We start from the raw sequence: 22,126 nt of genomic DNA on the forward strand, positions 1-22,126 counted from the left end.
ATATGAGGAATTTAAGATACAAAACAGATAAACATAAGGGAAGGGAAGCAAAAATAATATAAAAACAAGGAGGGAGACAAAACATAGGAGACTCTTAAATACAGAAAACAAACTGAGGGTTGCTGGAGGGGTTGTGGAGGGGGGATGGGCTAAATGCGTAAGGGCATTAGGGAGGACACTTGTTGGGATGAGCACTGGGTATTATACGTAGGGGATGAATCACTGGAATCTACTTCTGAAATTGTTATAGCACTATATGCTAACTAACTTGGATGTAAATTAAAAAATAAACAAGTAAATTAAAAAAAAAGATCTGGTGTATACACACACCACATACATATACACACAGTGAGATATTACTCAGCCATCAAAAAGAATGAAATCTTGCCATTTGCAACAAAATGAATGGAGCTAGAGTGTATTATGCTAAGTGAAATAAGTCAGAGAAAGACAAATACTATATGATTTCAGTCATATGTGGAATTTAAGAAACAAAACAGATGAACGTACGGGAAGGGGAAAAAATAGAGAGACAAGGAAAAAAACTATAAGAGACTCTTAACAATAGAGGACAAACCAAGGGTGGACAGAGGGAGGTGGGTGGGGGATAGGCTAAATGGGTGATCGATATTAAGGAGGACAATTGTTATAAGGAGCATTAGGTATTATATGTAAGTGATGAGTCACTAAATTCTACTCTTGAAACAAATATTACACTATATTTTAACTAACTAGAATTTAAATAAAAATTTGAAAAGAAAAAATGGATTAAAGACCTAAATGTAAGACAGGAAACCATTAAAGTCCTAAAAGAAAACTTTGGCAGAAAGCTCTTGGACATCAGCTTTCACTATATTTTTTTGGATCTGCCTATTCAGGAAAAATAGAATATTAGCTATAAAAAAGCACAAAATCTTACCACTCACTACAACATGAATGTACTTAGGGAGTATTAAGTAAGTCAGAGAAAAAGAAATACCATATGATTTTACCTATATGTGGAACCAAATAAATCAACAACAAAAAAAGAGACATACTCATAAATACAAAAAGCAAATCGGTGGTTGCCAGAGGGGCCGGTGAAATATGTAAAGGAAATTAAGAGATACAAACTTCCAATTAAAAAGGCAACTGCACTTGGGGCACCTGAGTGGCTCAGTCGGTTACGCGTCCAACTTGGGCTCAGGTCGTGATCTCACGGTTCGTGGGTTCCAGCCCCAGGTCTTGCTCTTTGCTGACAGCTCGGAGCCTGGAGCCTGCTTTAGATTCTGTCACCCTCTGTGTGCCCCTCCCCGGCTTGCACTCTGTCTCTTGCTCTGTCTCCAAAATAAATAAACATTTAGAGAAAAAAAAAGGTAACTACACTTAAAAAAAAAAAAAAAAAGAGTTACATTAAACTCTTTAGGCCACTCTGATGAAATATATTTTAAGAGAGACACAAATCAAATCATATCAATAAATATTGATTACCTACTGTATGCAAAGCAATCATAAAGTTAAAATACTTAAACATGGGATTATTTAATTCTCAGCATGATCTAGCTGACCTATTGTTTATCTTTAGATATATTCCTGCTCTTAATATTATTAGTTTAATTTTCTATCCATTACATGTCATTCAATAAAATCTTGGCCAAATAGGCTTCAATAGTAAGCAAAGTGAATCTATTACAATTATCTTAATACTCCATAATGACCACCATTAACCTCAAGATGTCTCCCTATTGTAGGTAGCTTATACCCAGACTGAATTTTTTCTTTTCAGAGCACTTAATTATAATCACAGGATTGTTAATACCATCTTTATTATAATAGAGGAGTTGGAACTGAGTTTTATGTTTTCAAAGCACTTTGGCAGACATTATAAATGTTGATTGCTGCCAAATAAGCAGAGGGAGAGAAATGGCAGACTAAACAGTTCTTTTGGCACCCCCTAATGCCCAAATCTTAGAAATGCATTACCAAGGGAATAATTTGCAATGCAAGGGGATAATTTGAGTATCCGTTCTTTTTAAAAAGTTGGTTATTAATTTAATATTTTCTTTCTTACGTTTATATTGTTAAAAGTTCTTAGTACTTTAGGTGGCATCTTATAATAGTCAGAATTTAGTTGATAGCTCAATTTTTTTAATGAAATTTAGAAATGTCTAGCAAGATTATTCAAACTGATAACTAACATTTACTTACCATTTGCAAAGTACTACTATGTATAAGCTTGTTTGATCTTTACACCAGCCATATTTAGTAGTCTACTGGCACCATTTTACAAATGAGAAAACTGAGGCATGACTTGCTAAATAGCACATTGCTAGTGGCTGATAGCACCTAAACTAGAACAGAAGTTCATCAATTTCTTCCTTTAACCAGTTATATCAAAGTGGAGGAGCAGCTTACTAAAGTATTCTACAAGTATAGAACCACAAATGTTCTCCTTCAAAGGCAAAGGTCTTAAACATCAGATGGAAGAAAACAGAAACCACAGCAACCCTACAATAAGTATAGATGTAAAGTCTTGGTTTCCTAAGTGGGCAGTGGGGGGGGGGGGAGCACTTAAAAGGCAAAACTACTTTTTAGAATTAAATATCCTTGAAAACTTGCATCTATCCAATTTAATATGTTAGCAGAGGAACCATAAATTTTTCTTCTGGTACAAATTTCTTCCAAGACATTAAATGACAAACAGTGAATATGAGTTAGGAAAGTGCTAATATTAAATGTTTTGGAAAATTTCTTTTTTTTTTTTTTTTTGTTTGCAAAAGCAATGCAAATTTATTGCAATATACAACCTGGGAATAACTGCTGTTTATATTTTAATGAATTTAACACCAGTTTTTTCTTATGCACATATGTTTTATTACTGAAGTATAATTAACATACAATGATATATTAGTTTTAGGAGTGCAGCACTGATTCAATAATTCTGTACAGGATTCAGTGTTCACCACAATAAGTATAGTCACCATCTGTCATCACACAATGTTATTACAATATTATATACTATATTCCCTATGCTATACTTTTCATCTCCATGACTTATTTATTTTATAACTGGAAGTTTGTACCTCTTAATTCCTTTATCTCTTTCATCCACCCACCTCCCCTCTGGCAACCACCAGTTCTTTGTATTTAAGAGGCTTTGTTTGTTTGTTTATTTGTTTTCTTTTTTATATTCTATATAAGTGAAATCATATGATATCTGTCCTTCTATGTCATTTTTCTTAATAATTGGTGTTGTGGTATATTGTTTCATATCGTGATTTTCTTAGTTTACCTTGTTGAGTTAAAAGAAACTATTTAATGGCCACACAATGTATGGATGCACTATAATACATTTAATCATTTCCCTATTGCAACAATCTCTAGGTTATTTATTTTTTCCATTGTCAATAAACTTCTTAGAATAGCTTTTTATATAAACTCTCCTTATGTATTTAGATTTTATTGGCTCTAAGCTTAAGCACATTTTAAGATGCATGATGCAAGTTGCCAAATTGCTTTTTAATAAATCTTTAATATTAATTGTTTTTTAAAAAGATATCTAAGAAAGGACATTCATTTAGTGATTCATGAAATATTCAATTAGCCTCTACCGTGCACCAGGCACTTGCTATGTACTAGCAGAATCTCAGTAAAGAAAGGAGACAAAGATCTCTGAATTTTAGAAAAGACAGTCAGTAAAAACAATGATAAAAATATAAATTACATAGCACTATAAATATCTTATCTGCTTGTAAGAATCAAACCTCACAACTGAAGTTTGAATTGCTTCACAATCGAAAATGTTAAAAGATACAGTTTCTATAATACTTTAGTTAACCAACTTGTTTGATAATGAGGCTTTTTGGCCAGCCAATTTTTCCCAGTAATTAAAGGTTTACTTATTTATGAAGAAAGACAGCCCAGCCAATAATGATCCCTCCATGCAGAAATTTGCTGTTTTACTCTCTAAATTCCTCATGTGTATATCACTGAATTGATTTATCTCAAAGCAATGTGTTTTCAAAATTATGCCTAGATAGTACTGCAGATCATGCAGTGGATATGGCTTATCCTTCAGACCCCAGCATCCTCCTGTATCACTTTTCTTGGTCTTTAAAAACCTAGTCCAAAAAACCCCAAACAAACCCATTTAATGTAAGAGTTAAATTATTTATTAGATTTATTCTCTTTTCCTTCCTTAGAGTATTTGGACTTTAATAGAAAAAAAGTCTTATACTAAAAAAAAAAAAAATCAACCTCAGAATATAATATTAGACTTTACCAAACACACAGGAGAAGTTTCTCTAGATTAGAAACTCTTATTTTTCTACCTGGTATACATAATGTATACAAATAATATGAAATACTAATATATAATATATAAATTATATATAATATAGTATAATTTATATTATATACTATAAAATATGTTATACATAATACATAAATTATATACAAAATATATAAATATAAATAATATAAATAAATAATAGCTAACATTTATTGGATGTGTTGGGTATGTGGTATGCATTTTACATATGAATTGTCCTTTACTTATCACTAAAGCCCTATAAAATTATTATTCCAATCGTACAGAAGAAGGAAATGAGGCCCAGGGAGATTAAGCAGTTTTGTTAAATGTTATGAAGCTGGGAACAGTAAAGCCAGGGCAGAACACATACTGTAAGTTTCTAGCACTGTAACTCTACCAGTTTCCTTCCTAAGACACCTAAGAGGGCCTTGTGTCAGCCTCCCCTCAGCCACCTAACCAAACCCTCCTCTACACATTAGCTAATAATAAAAGGATGCCAGCAAAAGTTCACTTTTAATGTAATGTTTGTTATGAAAATGCAAATACATGAGAAAGGAGGGACCCACTGATGCTATCAGCTAATTGTATATTGGCCTGAATACAACATGTGGAAGCAGGTTTGAGTTATGGTAATGAAAATGTAACTATAGGACTCCAGGAACCAAGAGAATAAAGAATAGGATGGGGCAGTCTGAGATGAAGACAAAGTATAGGTGAAAAGGTGTCTCTGTTAAAGACAGGACCACTACAGGGCAGTTCATAATGTGTTTTTCCAGCTGGTCCTGCCTGGTCCAGTAAAGTGTCTGGAAAACAGTGCTTCTTGAGTGGAGTCTGTGGACCATCTGCATTAGAAATGCTTGGGTACTAGTTTATAATGCAAATTGCTGAGCCTCTAGCCAAGTGAAACTTCTGCAGTAAAGTGTAAGAACCACTGCTCTAGAGGTTAGACACACCCTTTAAGAGAGAGAAGTGTCATGAAAAATGGCATAGGGTGTGGGCAGGAAATGTGGACAGGAAGAGGGAGACCAAATTGCCCAAGCCATTGCCTTAGTAATAGGGGTTTGAGGGGGTCAGAAAAGGGTGGGTACATGAGAATTTCAGGACATTATCTACAGTACTATCTGGACATCCCTGCTTCTTCTTCCTGACCACCGCTTCGCTTCATGAGTTGCTTAGCACCCTAGCCCCACCTTGGCAGCCTAGGATCCCCAGAAGCACAGGATGTAGAATCCTTGTGCCTCTGCCTAGCCCCTGCCCTGCCTCTGGATATGAGGCTTCAGCTGAGGCTCTGAGAACCACTGAGGGCTGCTGAAGTTGAAGCTTCTAGACCACCAACCTGCAAAGTCACTGTAAAAATTCCTGGGGTTTTTAAGCAGTACAGAAAGAGCCCCAAAGGAGAAAAGATAATTTGTGAGTGTAGAAAACCAACACTAAAAATGTGAAAGTCAGTTCCCTAAATTCCATACTACTGATATACAAAAAGGTGAAAAGATGACTGCTAAGCCAGAGTGTTGTTCCACTCTGCTGCAAACCAATCTCTTTGCAATGAAGGAAAGGCATAGGCTCTATAATCCCTTTAATGACAAGTCAGAGGCCTGAGGGAAGGGCAGTCACATTTCATAACAATTAATTAACTTGCTTGAATTGCTACCTGAAGTAGGAAGGTTTCCCAGAGAAATCATATTCTTTTTTTTTTGACAATTCTCCAGAGGAAGGCAAGTATGAGCAAGATATTAAATCACATTGTGTTTTGTTCTCACAAAACAGCATTGGTTGTTCCATTACCAATGACTCCTTAAAAATTCTCGTTAACTTTTCAGAATTTTTAGGGACTACAAGAGAAAAAAAGAAAACAAATGTTACATCAATGGAACTAAATATAAGTGATATTAAATAGAACACAGATTAGAGGGGCGCCTGGGTGGCGCAGTCGGTTAAGCGTCCGACTTCAGCCAGGTCACGATCTCGCGGTCTGTGAGTTCGAGCCCCGCGTCGGGCTCTGGGCTGATGGCTCAGAGCCTGGAGCCTGTTTCCGATTCTGTGTCTCCCTCTCTCTCTGCCCCTCCCCCGTTCATGCTCTGTCTCTCTCTGTCCCAAAAATAAATAAAAATGTTAAAAAAAAAAAAAAAACACAGATTAGAAGCTACTACACAGAATTGTACTTTTCAAAAATTCCATTATTTGTATTTAGGGGTTTCTGATTCATTCATACTGAGATGGATTATAAATGTGTACATTCATGGTTACTAAACGGGTTTAAACAGACAGTGTTCCCTGAAATACTAATCAGTTTAGACTCTTAATATGGATTTATTTAATCTTCTTCATGTCCTATCCCTAATAAAGAACCAGAGTTCTGTAGAATAAAAAAAAAATGTATAAGAGCTTTATAATCTCTGAGGTTCACAATATCCACTAATAAAGAATACAGATTATGCTTTTCTATGAGGAAGTAATAACCTTCAGTATTAGTTTCCTATTGCTCTTTAAACAAGTTATTACAAACTTTAGCCAAATACTATGTGGCTTAAAACAATACACATTTATTATTTTTTAATTCTGGAGGTGAAAAATCCAAAATCAGTATCACTGGGGCTAATGTCAAGATATCAGCAAGGCTATGTTCTTTCTGGAGGCTCTAGGAGAGAATTCGTTTCATTGCCTTTTCCAGACTTAGAGGCCACCTACGTTTGTTGGCTTGTGGCCCCACCTTTCATCTTCAAAGCCAGAAGCATAGCATCTTCCAATCTCTTTCTCTTTCTCTTTTTCAGACCCTACTGCCTTCTTGCAAGGACTCCTGTGATTTCATTGTACCCATCGCTATAATCTAGGATAATTTCCCCATCTCAAATCCCTTTTGCTATATAAATTAATCTATTCAAAGTTTCCAGGGATTGGGACATGTACACTTTTGGGGGTAGGGAGGTCACTATTTGTCCTACCACATTTCCTCACCTAGCTACCCCACCACCTATTATTGCAATTTTTACTAGTCATTGTGATTTGGTGCCAGCAAAAGCAATCAAATAAATTCTCTCAAGCAGAAATACTAGAAAGATAGCTAGAAATCAGTAGGCAAACAGTCACAAGTAGGATACAAAGGAGAGCAGAAGCCAGAACCACAGCCAAAATTGTAGTCCGGAAGACTCTGGTGAGGACCCCATAGCTGGCACTGTGGTCACCAACACTGCCTGTCTTTTACCCTGCCTGGACTCCCTGTGGTGCTACTGTTACCAGACCTTGCATACAGCTGCTGCTATAAATAATTTCCTGGAACTGAGTAGTGTGCCAGTGGAGAGAGGAAAGCATCTGTTCAGGTAGGTTTAGGTCATCTGCTTATAGCTACTTGCTGGCAATGGGGAGTGGGAATCTTTGTTCCATTGAGGCTTCCACAGTGGGAAGCCTTTCCTGCTTCTTACCTGTTCTAGGATGCCCACAAGGAAATATGTCCTGGTGCTGAGCAAATAAAAGTGGTAATGTCTACTAGACTATTTAGACTCAGGAATAGGCACATGCTATGCTTGGGAGCAAAGTGGTACTTTTGAAAAATCTTAAACTACTGAGTAAGACTCAGAAGCTGCCCATTCCTGCATATAAGGTTTTGTTACACTTTGACATCAGATCCACGGCTCTGTGTATTCTATGTGACTTAGGAAAATTCCCTGAGTGGCTGCTGCTTTCACTTTTTCCTCTTCTTCATCTTTTTCTTAACCATATGATCACCATACATATATTTCTCACTTTCTCCTCCCTCTACATACCAAGTACTTAGAGTTTAGAATATAAGCATGAAGATAATCCTGTGGATACGTCTAGGCACACCTTCCTATTCTTACTACACAAGGATGACATTGTAACTCATAAAATGATTCATCATTTGACTTGTTTTTCCAGATGTGGTAATGAGTTTGTTCTGACATATCACTTTCCCTGCCCTGGGCTTCTGGTGCCTATTCAATAGGTCTGGCCATCATCTTCTGCTTTGACGACTGACTGGGAATAGTGTCAAATCTTTACCTTTAGCCCAATAATGTTGAATTCCAACCCTAGAACTAAACTGGCCTGGGAAGACAGCACATAAAACCATGGAACAATCTAAGATTGTTAGAAGAAGGAGATTAGAAAGAGGAGAACCACAAAAGGAGATGTTTATGTAAGAAAAACCATTTGAAAAACATACCCTTGGTCTCTTTTAATAGGTCTCCTCTTGTATCTAGAGCCTACTGAAAAAAAAAAGTCTATAAACGTCCCTGTGTCAGCTCTGGTCAAAACCTTTAAGATGTAGGCGTTGGGTAGTGTGGTTTTGACACCATGATGGCAAAGGCAAAAGTAAATAAAGAAGACTTATAAATGTCCATACTATTCATCGATACTATTAATCTATTAGTAATTCCACTAATAGAAATCTAGACTTAGTAAATAAGCAGAGATATAGAAAAAAGATTTATGTAAATGATATTTATCAAAAACTATTATAATAGTAAGAGTTTTGAAACAATCTCAAAACCCAATAATAGCAATAGCTAATGCTTATTAAGGTTTTAATTAGTGTAAAGCATAGTACAAGTACTTGATATGAACTATCCATTAGACCCTCAGGGGTGAAGTACTATGTTATTATCCAGTTTTACAAATGAAGAACTGGTCAGAGAGAGGTTCAGCAACTTACCAGAGCCATGCAACTCCTGGAGCCAGGATTTGAATTGAGTTTGTCTGAATCCAAAGACGGTGTTTGAAACCACCAAGCTATACAGTTTCTCAATAGGGGGACGATTGAATACCGTACCAAACATGATGAAATATTAAATTGCCTATGACAGTTTTTAAACAGTTTTTAATAAAATGAGGAAATGTTCATGACACAATATTGAAAGAAAAGAAAAAAACAAGACACGATATTAGATCATAAAGAGAATGATCTCCACTAGGGTACAGATATACCAAAAGACTGTTAACAAATACATTAAAAAAGTGATTGCTTCTAGTTTGTGAACAAGTATAAAATTGCACTTTCTTCTCCATACTCTTTTATACTTTTCAAGCACCCTACAATAGCATGCCTTGCTTGTATAATCAAAGAAAATAGCTGGCTTTCAGAGGGAAGTTACTGTAGGATGGAAGATTCTAGGGTCAGTGCTAAGTGGGTCAGCCCAACCACAGCCCATTGTGGTATGGGATGGAGTCCTACAAGGCCAGGCAGTTCTCATACACTGTGGCCAGCCCCCTGGAGGAGCAGTGGCTAGGTCTCAGCATAGGAGCAGCTGTTTGCAGGACCAACTCACCTGCCCCACCAGAGCCATCCTGCTGCAGAAGTGAGGTTCTTAATTAACGGAGCCAGTGACCAGCACAGACCACATGTCAGGACATGGATGGGAAATTTTCACTCTTTGAACCTCTAACTAGGTGACTTTGCGCAAGTCATCTATCCTTTTTACTACGCCTCTGTGTCCTCATCCATAAAACGAGGACAACAGTATTTTCTAACTGATTTGGTGTTGTAAGGATTAACGACAGAAAACATGTAAGTCTAGTACATTACCTGAGCATAATCAGTACTCAATGAGTGTCCCTTAAAAAGAATAATAAAACACACTAGGCAGACATAGAGGGAAAAGACTGAGGGAGCCAGATTTCGTATCATCCCTCAGAAACCAGATAAAATACATTATTACTAAAACCAAGAACTCTTTGAGATTGATGCAAATAGTCTAGCAATCTGATGGGCCACAGAATGTAGTTATGTGCTTCAAGTTCTTTTCCAAGAATAGGAAAATAATTTTTTTTGCTTTAAAACTACTCTAAAACTCCCTCTAATTTTCATTTAAACACACTGTCTTCAGCAAGACTAATTCTAAAGTCCAATACCAGTGTGTATAAGCTATATAAAAACTCTTACCAAATTAGAGATAAAGTGAGTTTCTGAGTATACCCAGGTATGTGTGGTTGAGAAAAACAAGCAGAGACAGAATTGTCTCATATGGACCTAGCACCACAGATATTAAATTAATAATGAAAATATCATGAGATTTTTCTAGCACATTTGGTAATACGCTGATGATTAGAGCTGATAGAAACAACGTTTTTCAGTTATAAAGGTTCTGTGTGTGTGTACATCATTCTGTGTTTGTGAACCCTTTTCTGTGTAAATGCCTGGAAATTATTTGAAATACTGAAATACTACTGGCAAAAGGATCAAGGGGATAGGATTAGGGATGGTTATTTTTCTCTCTCTTTATTCTTCCTCTTAATTTTTTTTTTCTCTATTAAGGTTACTGCTCTCATACTGATTAATATTAAGTACAATTTTAAAAAGAAATGACCCAGCCACTTGTGTCAGTATACCATGAAGAATATAGTCTAGTATGGATGGCTTCATTCATTTCAGTCCTGTGCTTAAACATTTTGTCATTGGCTTGATTTCTTCTCTGAGAATCTTATTTATAAATCGTCTCACTTCAGATATTTGATTCCTTGTGAAATTACCCTCTGATAATTATTTTAAATGTCATTTTAAATGACTTTAATCTAATTTAAATGAATGCATCTGGTTGATTCGCAACTCTGATAACAAAAGCCCTAAAGGATGATTGTGTTTATTCTATTAGGGCTAATAAAGCCCTAGTTAGATATAAACCTTATTTTTTATGTGATACAAATTAATAACTGAAGTTTCATGCTAAATAACTACCTGTAGTTTATACAGCAGAATTAAATTAACCTGCATTAAAAGCAACAGCACCACATATTACTTTTAAATAAAATGCTACTTTTAAAATAAGTAAGTGAAACAAAAATAATCTAGCAACATATGCTACAAACCAGTGATCTTGCCAAATTGAAAATTGTGTTACATTTTAAAGTAATATTTTTAGTCTTAAAATTTCAAAATAATGTAGGATGCAGAGTCCTGCTTGGGCTCCCGGGAATGAACATAGCCTACAAAATACTAGTTTCGATAAATAAACCTGGCTGGTGACCACTGGGGCATAACCTTTCTCCCTCGGAGTCTGATGGAACCACATACTTGGGAACAAAAGAGACTTAGTGAAGCACTGAGAAACCAGAAAGAATTTCTGATTTGTTACAATTCACTGTTGCAACATTTTCCTCTTGCTATAGAGAAGACAGAATAAAAACACAGAAAAGTACTTTTGGCTCTTCTGATGTTTTCACCTTCTAGAATTCACTACCCATTGTTCTTAGAAAACTACTGAGCCTGTACCTGCACCCAGATTGACCTTTTTCAAAAATTTCCAAAGACCATAGGAACCTTTTTATTGAAACTCCATGATATTTTTTCTCAAAGAGAGTTGTCTGGGCCACATAGCTTGTTATACAAGCCTGTGATATCACGGTGGCAGTTAAGCCTGCCTCAAGTTGTGATTTCTCCCAGGCCCCACAAGTAATTCCTCAAAAGGAAGAATTTGAACACTGAAATCAGAATAATTGAATACATAGGGCTTGAGGCACCCTTGGGAATCCAGGGCTTAGAACCATTTTCAGGAATGTCTTCTGTCAGTTAGCAGAATAGTGTCCTTGAAGTCACCTCTGGCAGCTTTTAATTGTCAGGAGAAAGGAGCCGGGTAAGAAAGCTCCAGGACTCCTTTGAGTCCAGACTGAAAGCAGGTTAGCTGCCAAGGCTGTTCACCACACCCTGGTCAGAAGCTCTCATTAGCCGTGACCTGACAGTCTTTATGACTAGACAGGGCTGGCCAGGATCTTTGCCAGTGGGAAAGGAGCAGAGGGAAGTCATTAATAGCATTCCACCCCTGTGTTATAACCTCAAAGTGTCTGCTAATCAAAAATGAGCTTCTTATATGGAGCCAAGATAGTGTTCACCAACAGCATCTCAAAGATTGTGCAAAGGCAAAAGTGACACATCTTGGAGGCTCTTAAGGAAACTTAAAATTTATTGCATCATCTTTGGAAGGAATCAAGGAGAGACCAGTTATTGTGTTTTTTGTTTTTTGTTTTTGTCAGTGAATTAAATAAAGCTCCTGGTATTTTTTGCCTAGAAGCCTCATGAAATTAGAGGATATACCTTGAGGTTTTATAAACTCAAGTTAGTTTTCATTGTCCTTTCAGTGTTTAGGATTTGACCAATTAAATTAAAAGGAGGGAAAAAGACACACATACTGAAAAGCCTTTGTTTTTATCCCACTTACAAGCCTATTAAAGTTTACTTTAATCATCTCCAAACAAGTGAAAATGGGTAATTCAGAAACTGAATAACCTGAATGCAAATGTAAGAAGTTCACTCTGTTTTCTTTTTGTTTAAGTCCCCCAGGTCACACTGAAATCATTCCAACATGATACTCAGAATTCTGGGCTTCTAATTGCTTCCATCTTTAAAGGACACGTTACTGCTGGTAAGAAAATACTACTTAGGTTTGTTGAGTAGTCTTTACCAATCATTCATTTGAACCCTTCAACTGAAAAATCATGTGCCAGGCATAAATTTCTTGAGAATAAGATATGCCATGAGCTTTCTGTATGGAAATTATCAATAAAGATCCAGGTAAAACTGAATTTAAGCAACGGTTTAGGTGGACTTTGCCAGCTTCTGCTATGGGTTGGATACATTTTCATTTCAATAGGTGCTGGGGCTCAAGACCCCAAAACTCCTAAAAAAAACCAACAACAACAACGTAATTTGAGTGCCTACCATGTGGTAGTTAGTTGTATACATTTGTTCAGTTTTCAAAACAACCAGGTAAGGTAAGTGTTATGTATCTATTTTATAGATGGGAAAACTGGAGCTCAGAGAGGCTGAGGAACTTGTCCAGGTTCACTATAAGTGACAGATCAAAATTCAAATCCTGTTTTTCAAATCCTGAAGCCTGTACTCTTTCTTTTGTACAAACTAGCTCCTGTTTTGTTAGTGTGATTCAATATTTTCCATTGATGAGCTTACCTAAATGTTTTAGGCATTAAAAAATTATGCCATCAGGTATGTGTAATGGACAAATATAACTCTAAATAGAAATTTCAAATTAAAAAACTTTAGGCATAACTATTTCACCACTGACCACTGGTAGACCACTTATCTCCCTGCATAGAAATCTGGCAGGAATAAGGGCACCTGGGTGGCTCAGTCAGTTAAGCCTCTGACTTTGGCTCAGGTCATGATCTCACGGTTGGTGGGTTTGAGCCCCGTGTCGGACTCTGTGCTGACAGCTCAGAGCCTGGAGCCTGTTTTGGACTCTGTGTCTCCCTCCCTCTCTGCCCCTCCCCTGCTCACTCTGTCTCTCAACAAATGAATAAATATTTTTTAAAAATTAAAAAAAAAAAGAAATCTGGCAGGTATAGTACCAGAATTTTTGCAGGTTACATTGACAGTCTTTGGACTTCCATTCATTTGTTTCACAAATATTCATTAAGTAACTACTGTGTGCCAGGCACTGTACTGGATGGGAAATCAGCAGTGAAAAAAAAATGAACAAAGCCCCTGTCTTCATGGAGCTTCCATTTTAGACAGTTGAGGAGAAAAACAAAGAGGAAAACAACAACAAGAAAAGAGTCAGGTGGCAGTTAAGTCTTATAAAGAAACATGAAGCAAGGTGAGGCCACTCTGAATTTAAACATGCAAATTAATGAGCCAAGTGTTTTGGCTCAGTACATATCCTTAATTACAGATGCCTCCCCAGGCCTGCCCCTTGATAGTTCTGTGGGAACTGGGGAGGTCAGGAGCTCATGGCGGCCCTATTAAGATAGGTGTTATAGTCTCTGTTTTCCAGAAGAAGAAATTTGAGTTTCAGCAGGCTCATAATTATGCCCTGAGGTTACAGGGCTGGTAAGGACAGAGTCCAATTTGAACCCAGGTATCTCCAGTTGTCTCTTGATCACTCTGCTCTATCCTTAGACCCCTATGCCTGGCTGCCTGGCCCCATGTTATTAGGGGATTCTCTAGTCTTTCCCAGGCACTAACCCCCAAGGGTATGTGGCACCCACTACCTCCCATTAGTTGTGTGAAATCTTCAGCAATAGAATTCTAGTCCTAGGAAAACATTAATACCATATCCCCCTAGCTCTGGAGCAAGCTAAACTACACTGGCCCAACCCCTGAACACCAGTTGGTTTAAGGACAGGGGCCAGATAGCCTGGAGACCCCTAAGCGTATGGCAGGTGCAGCTGGAAAATAACGAGGGCAGGGCCAGTGAAGTGTCTGCCACATGGTAAGTATCTGATAAATATTTGCCAAATGGAGTGAGGAAGTGGGGAAGGAGAGTGGAAAGGAGGCCAAAAACCCATCATCACTCAGAACAAACTCCACTGTGGCAGACAAGTCTCAATTATAGTCTGTATTTGAAAATTGAAAATAGGATTTTTTTTTTCATGTACTAGGGAGAAAATGTGATGAGCCTAGTAGGTAACATGTGTTGAATATATCATATTAATTATTTAAGGATTTTGGGTGATTAATTAAGCTTCAAAATGTAAGGAAAGCATTGCTTTTAAAATAAAATATGAGTGCAAGATATATATCAATTTGCATTTCTTATATATTGTTTTAGGTTGTTTCTGTTTCTCAGCAGAAAAAAACTCATGAACAATAAATTTTGAAGAATGGTGACAAGTTGCACATTAACTTCTTTCTTGCTCAAAATTTTAAAAAGAAAACCCAAAAAACCTCAGCTGTGATTGTGGCTACCTTTAGACTCTGTTACCAGCAACTGGGAATTCTTACTTGTGTCAGACAAAACAAATGAGATTCATCATTAAACCCTTTTATATAAAATATGCATGCACAAGCTCAGAAAAATGTCTAATGGTGACCACAATTGCCAGAGATGCACTTCTAGAAATCCATTGGTACCAGATACATGCAGCCCAATTTTCTCAAATAAAAGATATTGTGCAGTTTGGAAGGGCTGTCACTGTACACACAGCCTAAGGGAAAGGTTAATTTTGTTCTCCCCTTCCTTTTTTTCCTTTGAGATCAATGACTTTTGCTTGGCACAGAGGGAACAATGATTCAGACATCCCATGGACACTAATGCTTAGCTAAAATTATTTTTCTTTCCTTTCAGACAACAGGCAACAAGACATTGGATTTTTATTGGGAATGATCTTCTTTGCTGTCATGTTGTCGATTCTTTCTTTGATTGGGATATTTAACAGATCTCTCCGAACTGGGTATGTTTTCGTAGAATTTCTGTTTTCTAATTTATACCAAACCTAGTCAATTAAGTTATTTACTAGGAAAACCCATCAACATTTTTAATCAGAGAAAGACAAAAATAAAATGAGCAGTGTTTAATGATTACCGACCCATGCCAAACTCTTTACACATGTCATTGATTTAATCCTCACAATGACCCTGCTGGAAACCCGAAGGTCTATTTTACAGATCATTTCCAGAGGTTACGTGGTCAGCCCAAGGTCACTGAGCACTAACCCAGGAGCCCAGAACTGGCTGATATCACAAGTCATGTTTTCTCCTTCACTACACAGCCTGCTCACAGTGCCCTCAAGTTTATCTACAGTGCCTGGATTCTTTTTTTCTTTCTTCCTTTTTTTTTTTTCAAATGTTTATTTTGAGAGAAAGAGAAAGAGGGAGAGAGAGAGGGGGAAAGCATGAGTGGGGAGGAGAGAGAGAGGGAGAGAGAGAGAGTCCCCAGCAGGCCCTGCCCTGCCAGTGCAGAGCCCAACACAGGGTTCAATCCCAGACACCGTGAGACCATGACCTGAGACTTAACCAAGAGTCAGACACTCAACTGGCTGAGCCACCTAGGCACCCCTGCTTTGCCATATTTAACGTGCGTACAGTTTTACTTCAGGGTGGCTCTCCCACTTACCTTGAATCTAGTGTGAGTGTTTCAAAATGTTCTGCCTCATTAGAGAAAAGCAGAGCAATAGAGAGAGGAGGAAAATCTGAAAAGACATTGAAGCAACTTCCCACTTAACTTTCTAAAGTAAGAGATGGAAATCTGCATCAGGAAGTTTAATCTTTATTATGCATTCCCCTCCCATTCCAGTTGATTTCCTCATCTCCTATGTGATTGCCTGAATCAATCCTAAAGTAAAATGCTTCTTCTAATGTGTGATATCTGTTTCCTAGAATTAAAAGAAGAATCTTATTGCTAATACCAAAGTGGCTTCATGAAGATATTCCTAATATAGAAAACAGTAGTATCGTAAAAATGCTAAAGGTAACCAAACACCATCAAATAAAAACTAAGTGGCGGCTAAGACCAAAAGAGTAATCCAACAATTAGAGTAGAATTTCTGTTCAAATAAATGTGTGTACATTTTAGCATAATTGTATAAACACATGTCAAAACAGAATTATACATATTTCAAATTATACTTAAGAGAGATAAGGGAATAAAGTTAAGGGAAGGAAAGAGAGAAGGAAGAAAGAAACAATGCTATTCAAAAGAGAAAAGTAAAGAGGAAGCTTGTGGGCCAAGTGTCAGTCACGTGATGGCCAAAAGCTGATGGCTGACTTCAGCGACAGGAGGAGTGCAGAAAAACTCAACAAAATGAGGCTTAAAGACACAAAGGGGCTTCTGTTTTACATAAGCCTGGAGAAGCAGGTGAGATCTGCTTTACTGCTGAAGCTCAATGGATTTGAGAAAATAAATGTGAGAGGAAAATAAATATGATGGTCTCCCAGGGGCGAGGCCAAGTTTCCATCTCAAAAAGAATAGAAGGGTGTGCTGGGAAGACCCTGAGGTAATAGGGGACTATGCTAATTATGGAGGAGCTGCTGATTCTGGAGAAGGGGAAAGGTTCTGCTATATGTGCTCCTTCTATTTTTTGGCATCCCGGTTTCATCATTAAGGGGCTCCAAACCCAGTAAATGGGACAAACACATCATCTAAGCACGGCCTTGCAGTGATATAAGTACAATGACAGAAATGAAACGAAAAAAAAAAAAAAAAAAAAAAAAAAAAAAAAAAAAAATCGCGGGGGTTAGAGGAAGCATATGAAAGATGAGAAGGAGTCACTTAGGAGAAACAGAAAACATTCAAAATAGAGAGGGCAGCATGAGCAAAAGCACAGAGGTGAGAAACACATGTTTCAATGAAGTGTTGCTTTATTGAAAGGCTTGATGTGAGGAGTGGGTGGTGTACTGCAGGAATGGTGAATAGGATCAGATCATAGAACTCAGACTTCATTCTGTTGACAAGGATGCTCAAACTTGTTTAAAAAATTTAATTTTAGCTTAGAAACCTTTTGTTCAAAAGATGTGAGGAAAACAAGAATTTATAAAACAAATAAAAGTGGCTTTGTTTGGAGCTCTGATGAGCCCATTAATCAACTCCTTACCCAACCCCAGAGATGTCCTTAAGATAGTAGTTCTCAGCCTTGGTGGCATATTGGAATCCTGATATCTGGGCCACATTCCAAGATCTCCTGGGGAGGGAGGGCATGGGGAGACCCAGGCATCAGTATTGTCAAAAGCTTCCACAGTGATTCCACTATGCATCTGAGGTTGAGAACACTGTTAGGGACTGAAAACTACTGCTAAAGACAATGAGGAGTCACTAAGAGCTTTCCACTGGAATAGACAGGTCTAGGAGAGAGGCAGAGGAGGAGGTCAGAGAATGAGCATCATGTGGTGTGAGCAAAGTGTCAAGAGCAAGGAACCATGGGTCTGACTACTTTTTAGAGGATATATAACAAAAAGTGAAATGAGTCCATGGAATTTGACAAGAGGGAGGTCACTGGTGAGTTGAGAAGTGATTAGTAAGTGAGGAAGTGGAGGCTGAGATGAAGACATTCTTCTAAAGGGAAGTAGAGAAAGGGGCTATGCTGACATATGGTCAGCTCTCACATCTCGTACAATGAATGAACAACAGTAGCTTCAGAGGGACATGAGTCAGAAGTGTGTTTATACTAAATTAGTTAGGCTTAAGAGGGACTACTACAGAGAAAGAGGGAATATTGATCCAACAAGACTATAAAGAAGAGGGGAGGGGATGTTCTAAAGGGATGAGGTGAAAAGGTTCACTTTGGGCTGAAGGAGAGATTCCTGTGTCTGTATACTTGAAGGAGAGAAAGGGTTTGCATGTGGCTGAGTTTGAAGGCTATAGTGTTACCTACTAATAGTGAAGGGGTGATTTAGAACAACTAAACCCACACATATAATGAAGTACATAGTACAAGTCACTGAAGGACAAGCATATATCCACCAAACTACAGACAATAAATACTATAATCTTAATATTCTTTCCACCTGGTAGTTCTATCTTGTTCCCCCACTAATTATTACCCTAGGGAATTAGGGATTTTCTGTGACTCAGAGAACTGTCCTTGACCTTGTTGTGGTCAGATCCTCTTCTTCCTTTATCGTCCTCACTCTGGAATGGTCTTCCACACTGTTGCTCCTCTGTGTCCTTCACTGTGGTCTGACTCCCACCCATTTCACTCAGTTGCTAGCCTGAAGTGCAGAAAATGCCTCCTTCTTTGGAACACAGCTACCTTGTATTCTTCATTTCTTATAGCATGTCTAGTTTCTTTGACTTCATCTGACTTTTGACTACATATTTGCCCTTTCCAACCCAAACCTGGTAAGCTCCCTAAGGAGGTTGAGCCTGAAGAAAATTTGAATGACACTTCATGCTGCTTTGTTCAAGGTCTTCCTTTATGCCAACTTCCTGCCCATTCTGGGCTCCTGGTATAGAAGCAAACCTCAGATGAAGTTTTGTTTTCTGCCCGAAAGACTAAAAGGTGGTATTTTGGTCAGCCTCAGGACTACTATAACAGAATAACATAGACTGGGTGGCTTAAACAACAGACATTTATTTCTTGCAGTCCTGGAGGCTGGTTAAGTCCAAGATTAGGATACTAGTAGGTTGAGTTCCTGGTGAGAGCTCCCTTACAGATGGCCAGCATCTTGCTGTATCCTCTCATGGCAAAAGGAGAGATCACAGTCTCATGTATCTTCTTATAAGGGCACTAATTATATTCACGAGAGTTCCACCCTCATGACCTAATTACCTGCCAAAGGTCTCACCTCTTAATATCATCACACTGGAGATTAGGGCTTCAACATATGAATTTTGGAGGGACACAAACATTTCAGTCCATAGCAACTGGCTATAATTTTTATAATTTTATAACTGGCTATATTTTTTGTATGGGAGTTATTTGCCTGGGAAGTCAGCCATCAGCTGCAAGGCCTCAAGTCATTTTCTTACCCAGAAGAGTCATCAGGCTTTTATATCAATAAAAACCTTCTTCACTAATCCACCTGTTCATGTCTGAATTGTATAGCTTTATACAATTATACCCCTTTATAACCCCAGCACAAATATTTATTACTACTTTATTCAAAAATCAGAAACAAAACAGGATTCTTCTACCTTCCTTTCTTTTATTTAAGCATGAGTATTTTCTTGTAGTAAGGCTCCATGATATTAAGAAATATTCCAAACACATTAAACTTCCAAACTTTAAAAGGCACTGAAATAATATGCAAGACACATATCTCTTTAAAAATTTTAATCCAAGACATGTGCTTAAAACAGCAATTATCTCTATATTCCTTTCCTTCAGTCTCCTCATGGGAGAATTTAATAAAGATCTGGAATTGAGGAGGATAACAAAGGAGAAATTGTATGGGAGAGAAACAATATCAGAAGGGGGAAGGGAAAAGCAAAGCCAAGGGAAAGGAGAATTCCAGTTCTTATTTAATTACCCAGTTAGCCCCTTTAAATGTCTTTTGTAAAATTAAACAAAAAAATCTTTCTTCCTAGGAAAAAAGTGAATTTACAGATAATAATTCCAGCGAACAGGTCCTATATGTTGATCCAGTGGTTACAGAGATAGAATCTTTCTCCCAGAAGAACACAAACCAACAGACTATAAGATGGAAAAGATACAGAATCCTGGAGACCAGAGACGGCCTGCAAAAGTCACTACTCACCAACACTACAGTTGTATATATTCCTGGCCTCAGCCCTGGGTATAAAACCCCAGATTTCAACTTTTCTCACTGGGGCAAACCATCTCAGCAAAAAATGATGAAACAGCTTCCTCAACTCTCAAACCACCAGCTGATTCTGTAGACCTGGGGAAAAATGCCATGTTTAAAAAATATCCTAATTTTGCTTTCCTGTCTCAAGTATGAATTCGCTAAGCAACCACACTATTTCTTGAAGACTTAAGCCTCATTCTGAATCAGGAGAATGCAGTCCTCTGGACATGCAAAACTCTAGTAGAGGGAGAAACTACCATGCTTTGGAAAATGTTTCACCCAATGAAACTATTCCAGAACAGACTCTGTTGCCTGATGAATTCATCTCCTGTTTGGGGATCATGAATGAGAGTTGCCATCCATCAATTCTTATTTTCCACAAAATATTTTGGAAAACCACTTCAATACCATTTCACTCTGGAAAAGTAGAGCTGCATAGTCAAAGCTAATATGGGAAAGCTGTCTTGCAATCTAAAGTTGGATCTCCTCAACATAAATTTAATTCTGCCCTATTTTTCAAAAATGAGAATTAAGATCCCAAAGATGGAACATACCCTTCATACTCACAAAGAAGCACCAATATAGGTACACCTCAACAAGTATCAACTAAATCCTTTTTATTTTCCTCATTGCACGGCACAGAACGGATCTCTCCATTACAGAAGGTTAAATAATAGAAGATATGTGGCAGTGAATAAATGTGAAAATACTTCTTAAACATTGAGATGTTAATGTTTGTTTGCAAGGGAGAAGAAAGTTTAATTTTTCATTTTATGGCTTAAAATTTTCTTGAGTAGATATAAAACATAGTCCCCAACAAGACAGAAACAAGAATAGAAACAGAGAAGAAATTAATTAGCATGTTTGTTGTATTGTTTCTACTACTTTCCATTCAGGTAGTAGGGATTTGATCTTTCCTTATTTTGATTTTGGACTAATCAGGTTATAAAACAATGAAGTGAGGACATCATGAAACTGCTGTCTTCATTCAAGTTAAGAGTGATGCATTATTGTCCTGTGGTGTAGTTGGTATATTAATTACACTCTGATACAACTGAAGTAGCAGATGTACTATCAGCAAGGTGTAATTATTTCTTTTCTGATCAACTATGCATTAGATGATGTTGAAATTTGGGGATTCAGAGCAAACGGTCAAGAAAGAATTCTGAGACATCTTTGGTGCAAAAAGGTGGTTTTATTAAAGCACAGGGACAGGACCCGTGGGCAGAAAGAGCTGCACTGCAGTTGTGACGGGTGACTGATTGTATACCTTCAAGTTGGGAGGGGGTTAGGGATAGGGTAAGTCTCTAAGGAATTTTGGAAGCAAGGTTTCCAGACCTTGAGGGAGCTAGCTCTTGTTGGGAAAATGTCATTTATTACTGTCTAGTAAAATCTCGGTCATGAGACCCTTCAGATGTATATTAGTGGGCCATATGCCTGGAGGATGACTGCTAATGTATATCTGGGGGGGGGGGGGAGATAAAGGAAGTTTCTAAAGGAATTTCTGTATGTTTGAAGTAAACTCATAGGATCCTGGAAGTCAGGATAACGTTAAGCTAAGATTGCCTTTTGCCCTTAGCAAAATATTAACATCTAGGCTGTTGAGTTCCTAGAGGAAGGTCACTCTGCCTATCTCAAGGACTTGTCAATGGGCTGTGTTATAAGAAAATTTAACTATTTTCTTTTGCCTTTGTTCCCCACATAATTAGATATATGTCAGAAAAATATTGTTAAAACAGATATTTGACCAAATCTGGGATGGCAATATTTGCCAAACATGCCATCGTCCCATATCCGTATCTCCTGCAGACATCCTAACTGAGCACCACACACCTTTCTGCTAAGCCCTAAGGGACCTCAGAATCCTCTCAATACAGTGCTTTCTGATGGCTACACTCAATAAGGTA

The 22,126-nt window shown here is 37.6% G+C and overlaps 1 protein-coding gene across 1 annotated transcript in view; it reads left to right on the top strand.

Annotated features, from left to right (window-relative positions):
- The window catches only part of IL23R (interleukin 23 receptor), a 57,896-nt gene extending 36,029 nt beyond the window's left edge, over nucleotides 1–21,867 (top strand). The window contains 10 exon segments of the mRNA XM_032594321.1: nucleotides 12,571–12,660; nucleotides 15,322–15,427; nucleotides 16,353–16,443; nucleotides 19,999–20,068; nucleotides 20,071–20,129; nucleotides 20,131–20,211; nucleotides 20,213–20,257; nucleotides 20,259–20,421; nucleotides 20,424–20,564; nucleotides 20,567–21,867. Coding sequence (XP_032450212.1) covers nucleotides 12,571–12,660; nucleotides 15,322–15,427; nucleotides 16,353–16,443; nucleotides 19,999–20,068; nucleotides 20,071–20,129; nucleotides 20,131–20,211; nucleotides 20,213–20,257; nucleotides 20,259–20,421; nucleotides 20,424–20,564; nucleotides 20,567–20,658 — 938 coding nt within the window. The 3' untranslated portion in view covers nucleotides 20,659–21,867.
- Nucleotides 21,868–22,126: the final 259 nt, after the last annotated feature.

This window comes from Lynx canadensis, chromosome C1 (assembly GCF_007474595.2).
Source record: "Lynx canadensis isolate LIC74 chromosome C1, mLynCan4.pri.v2, whole genome shotgun sequence".
Taxonomy (NCBI): Eukaryota; Metazoa; Chordata; class Mammalia; order Carnivora; family Felidae; genus Lynx; species Lynx canadensis.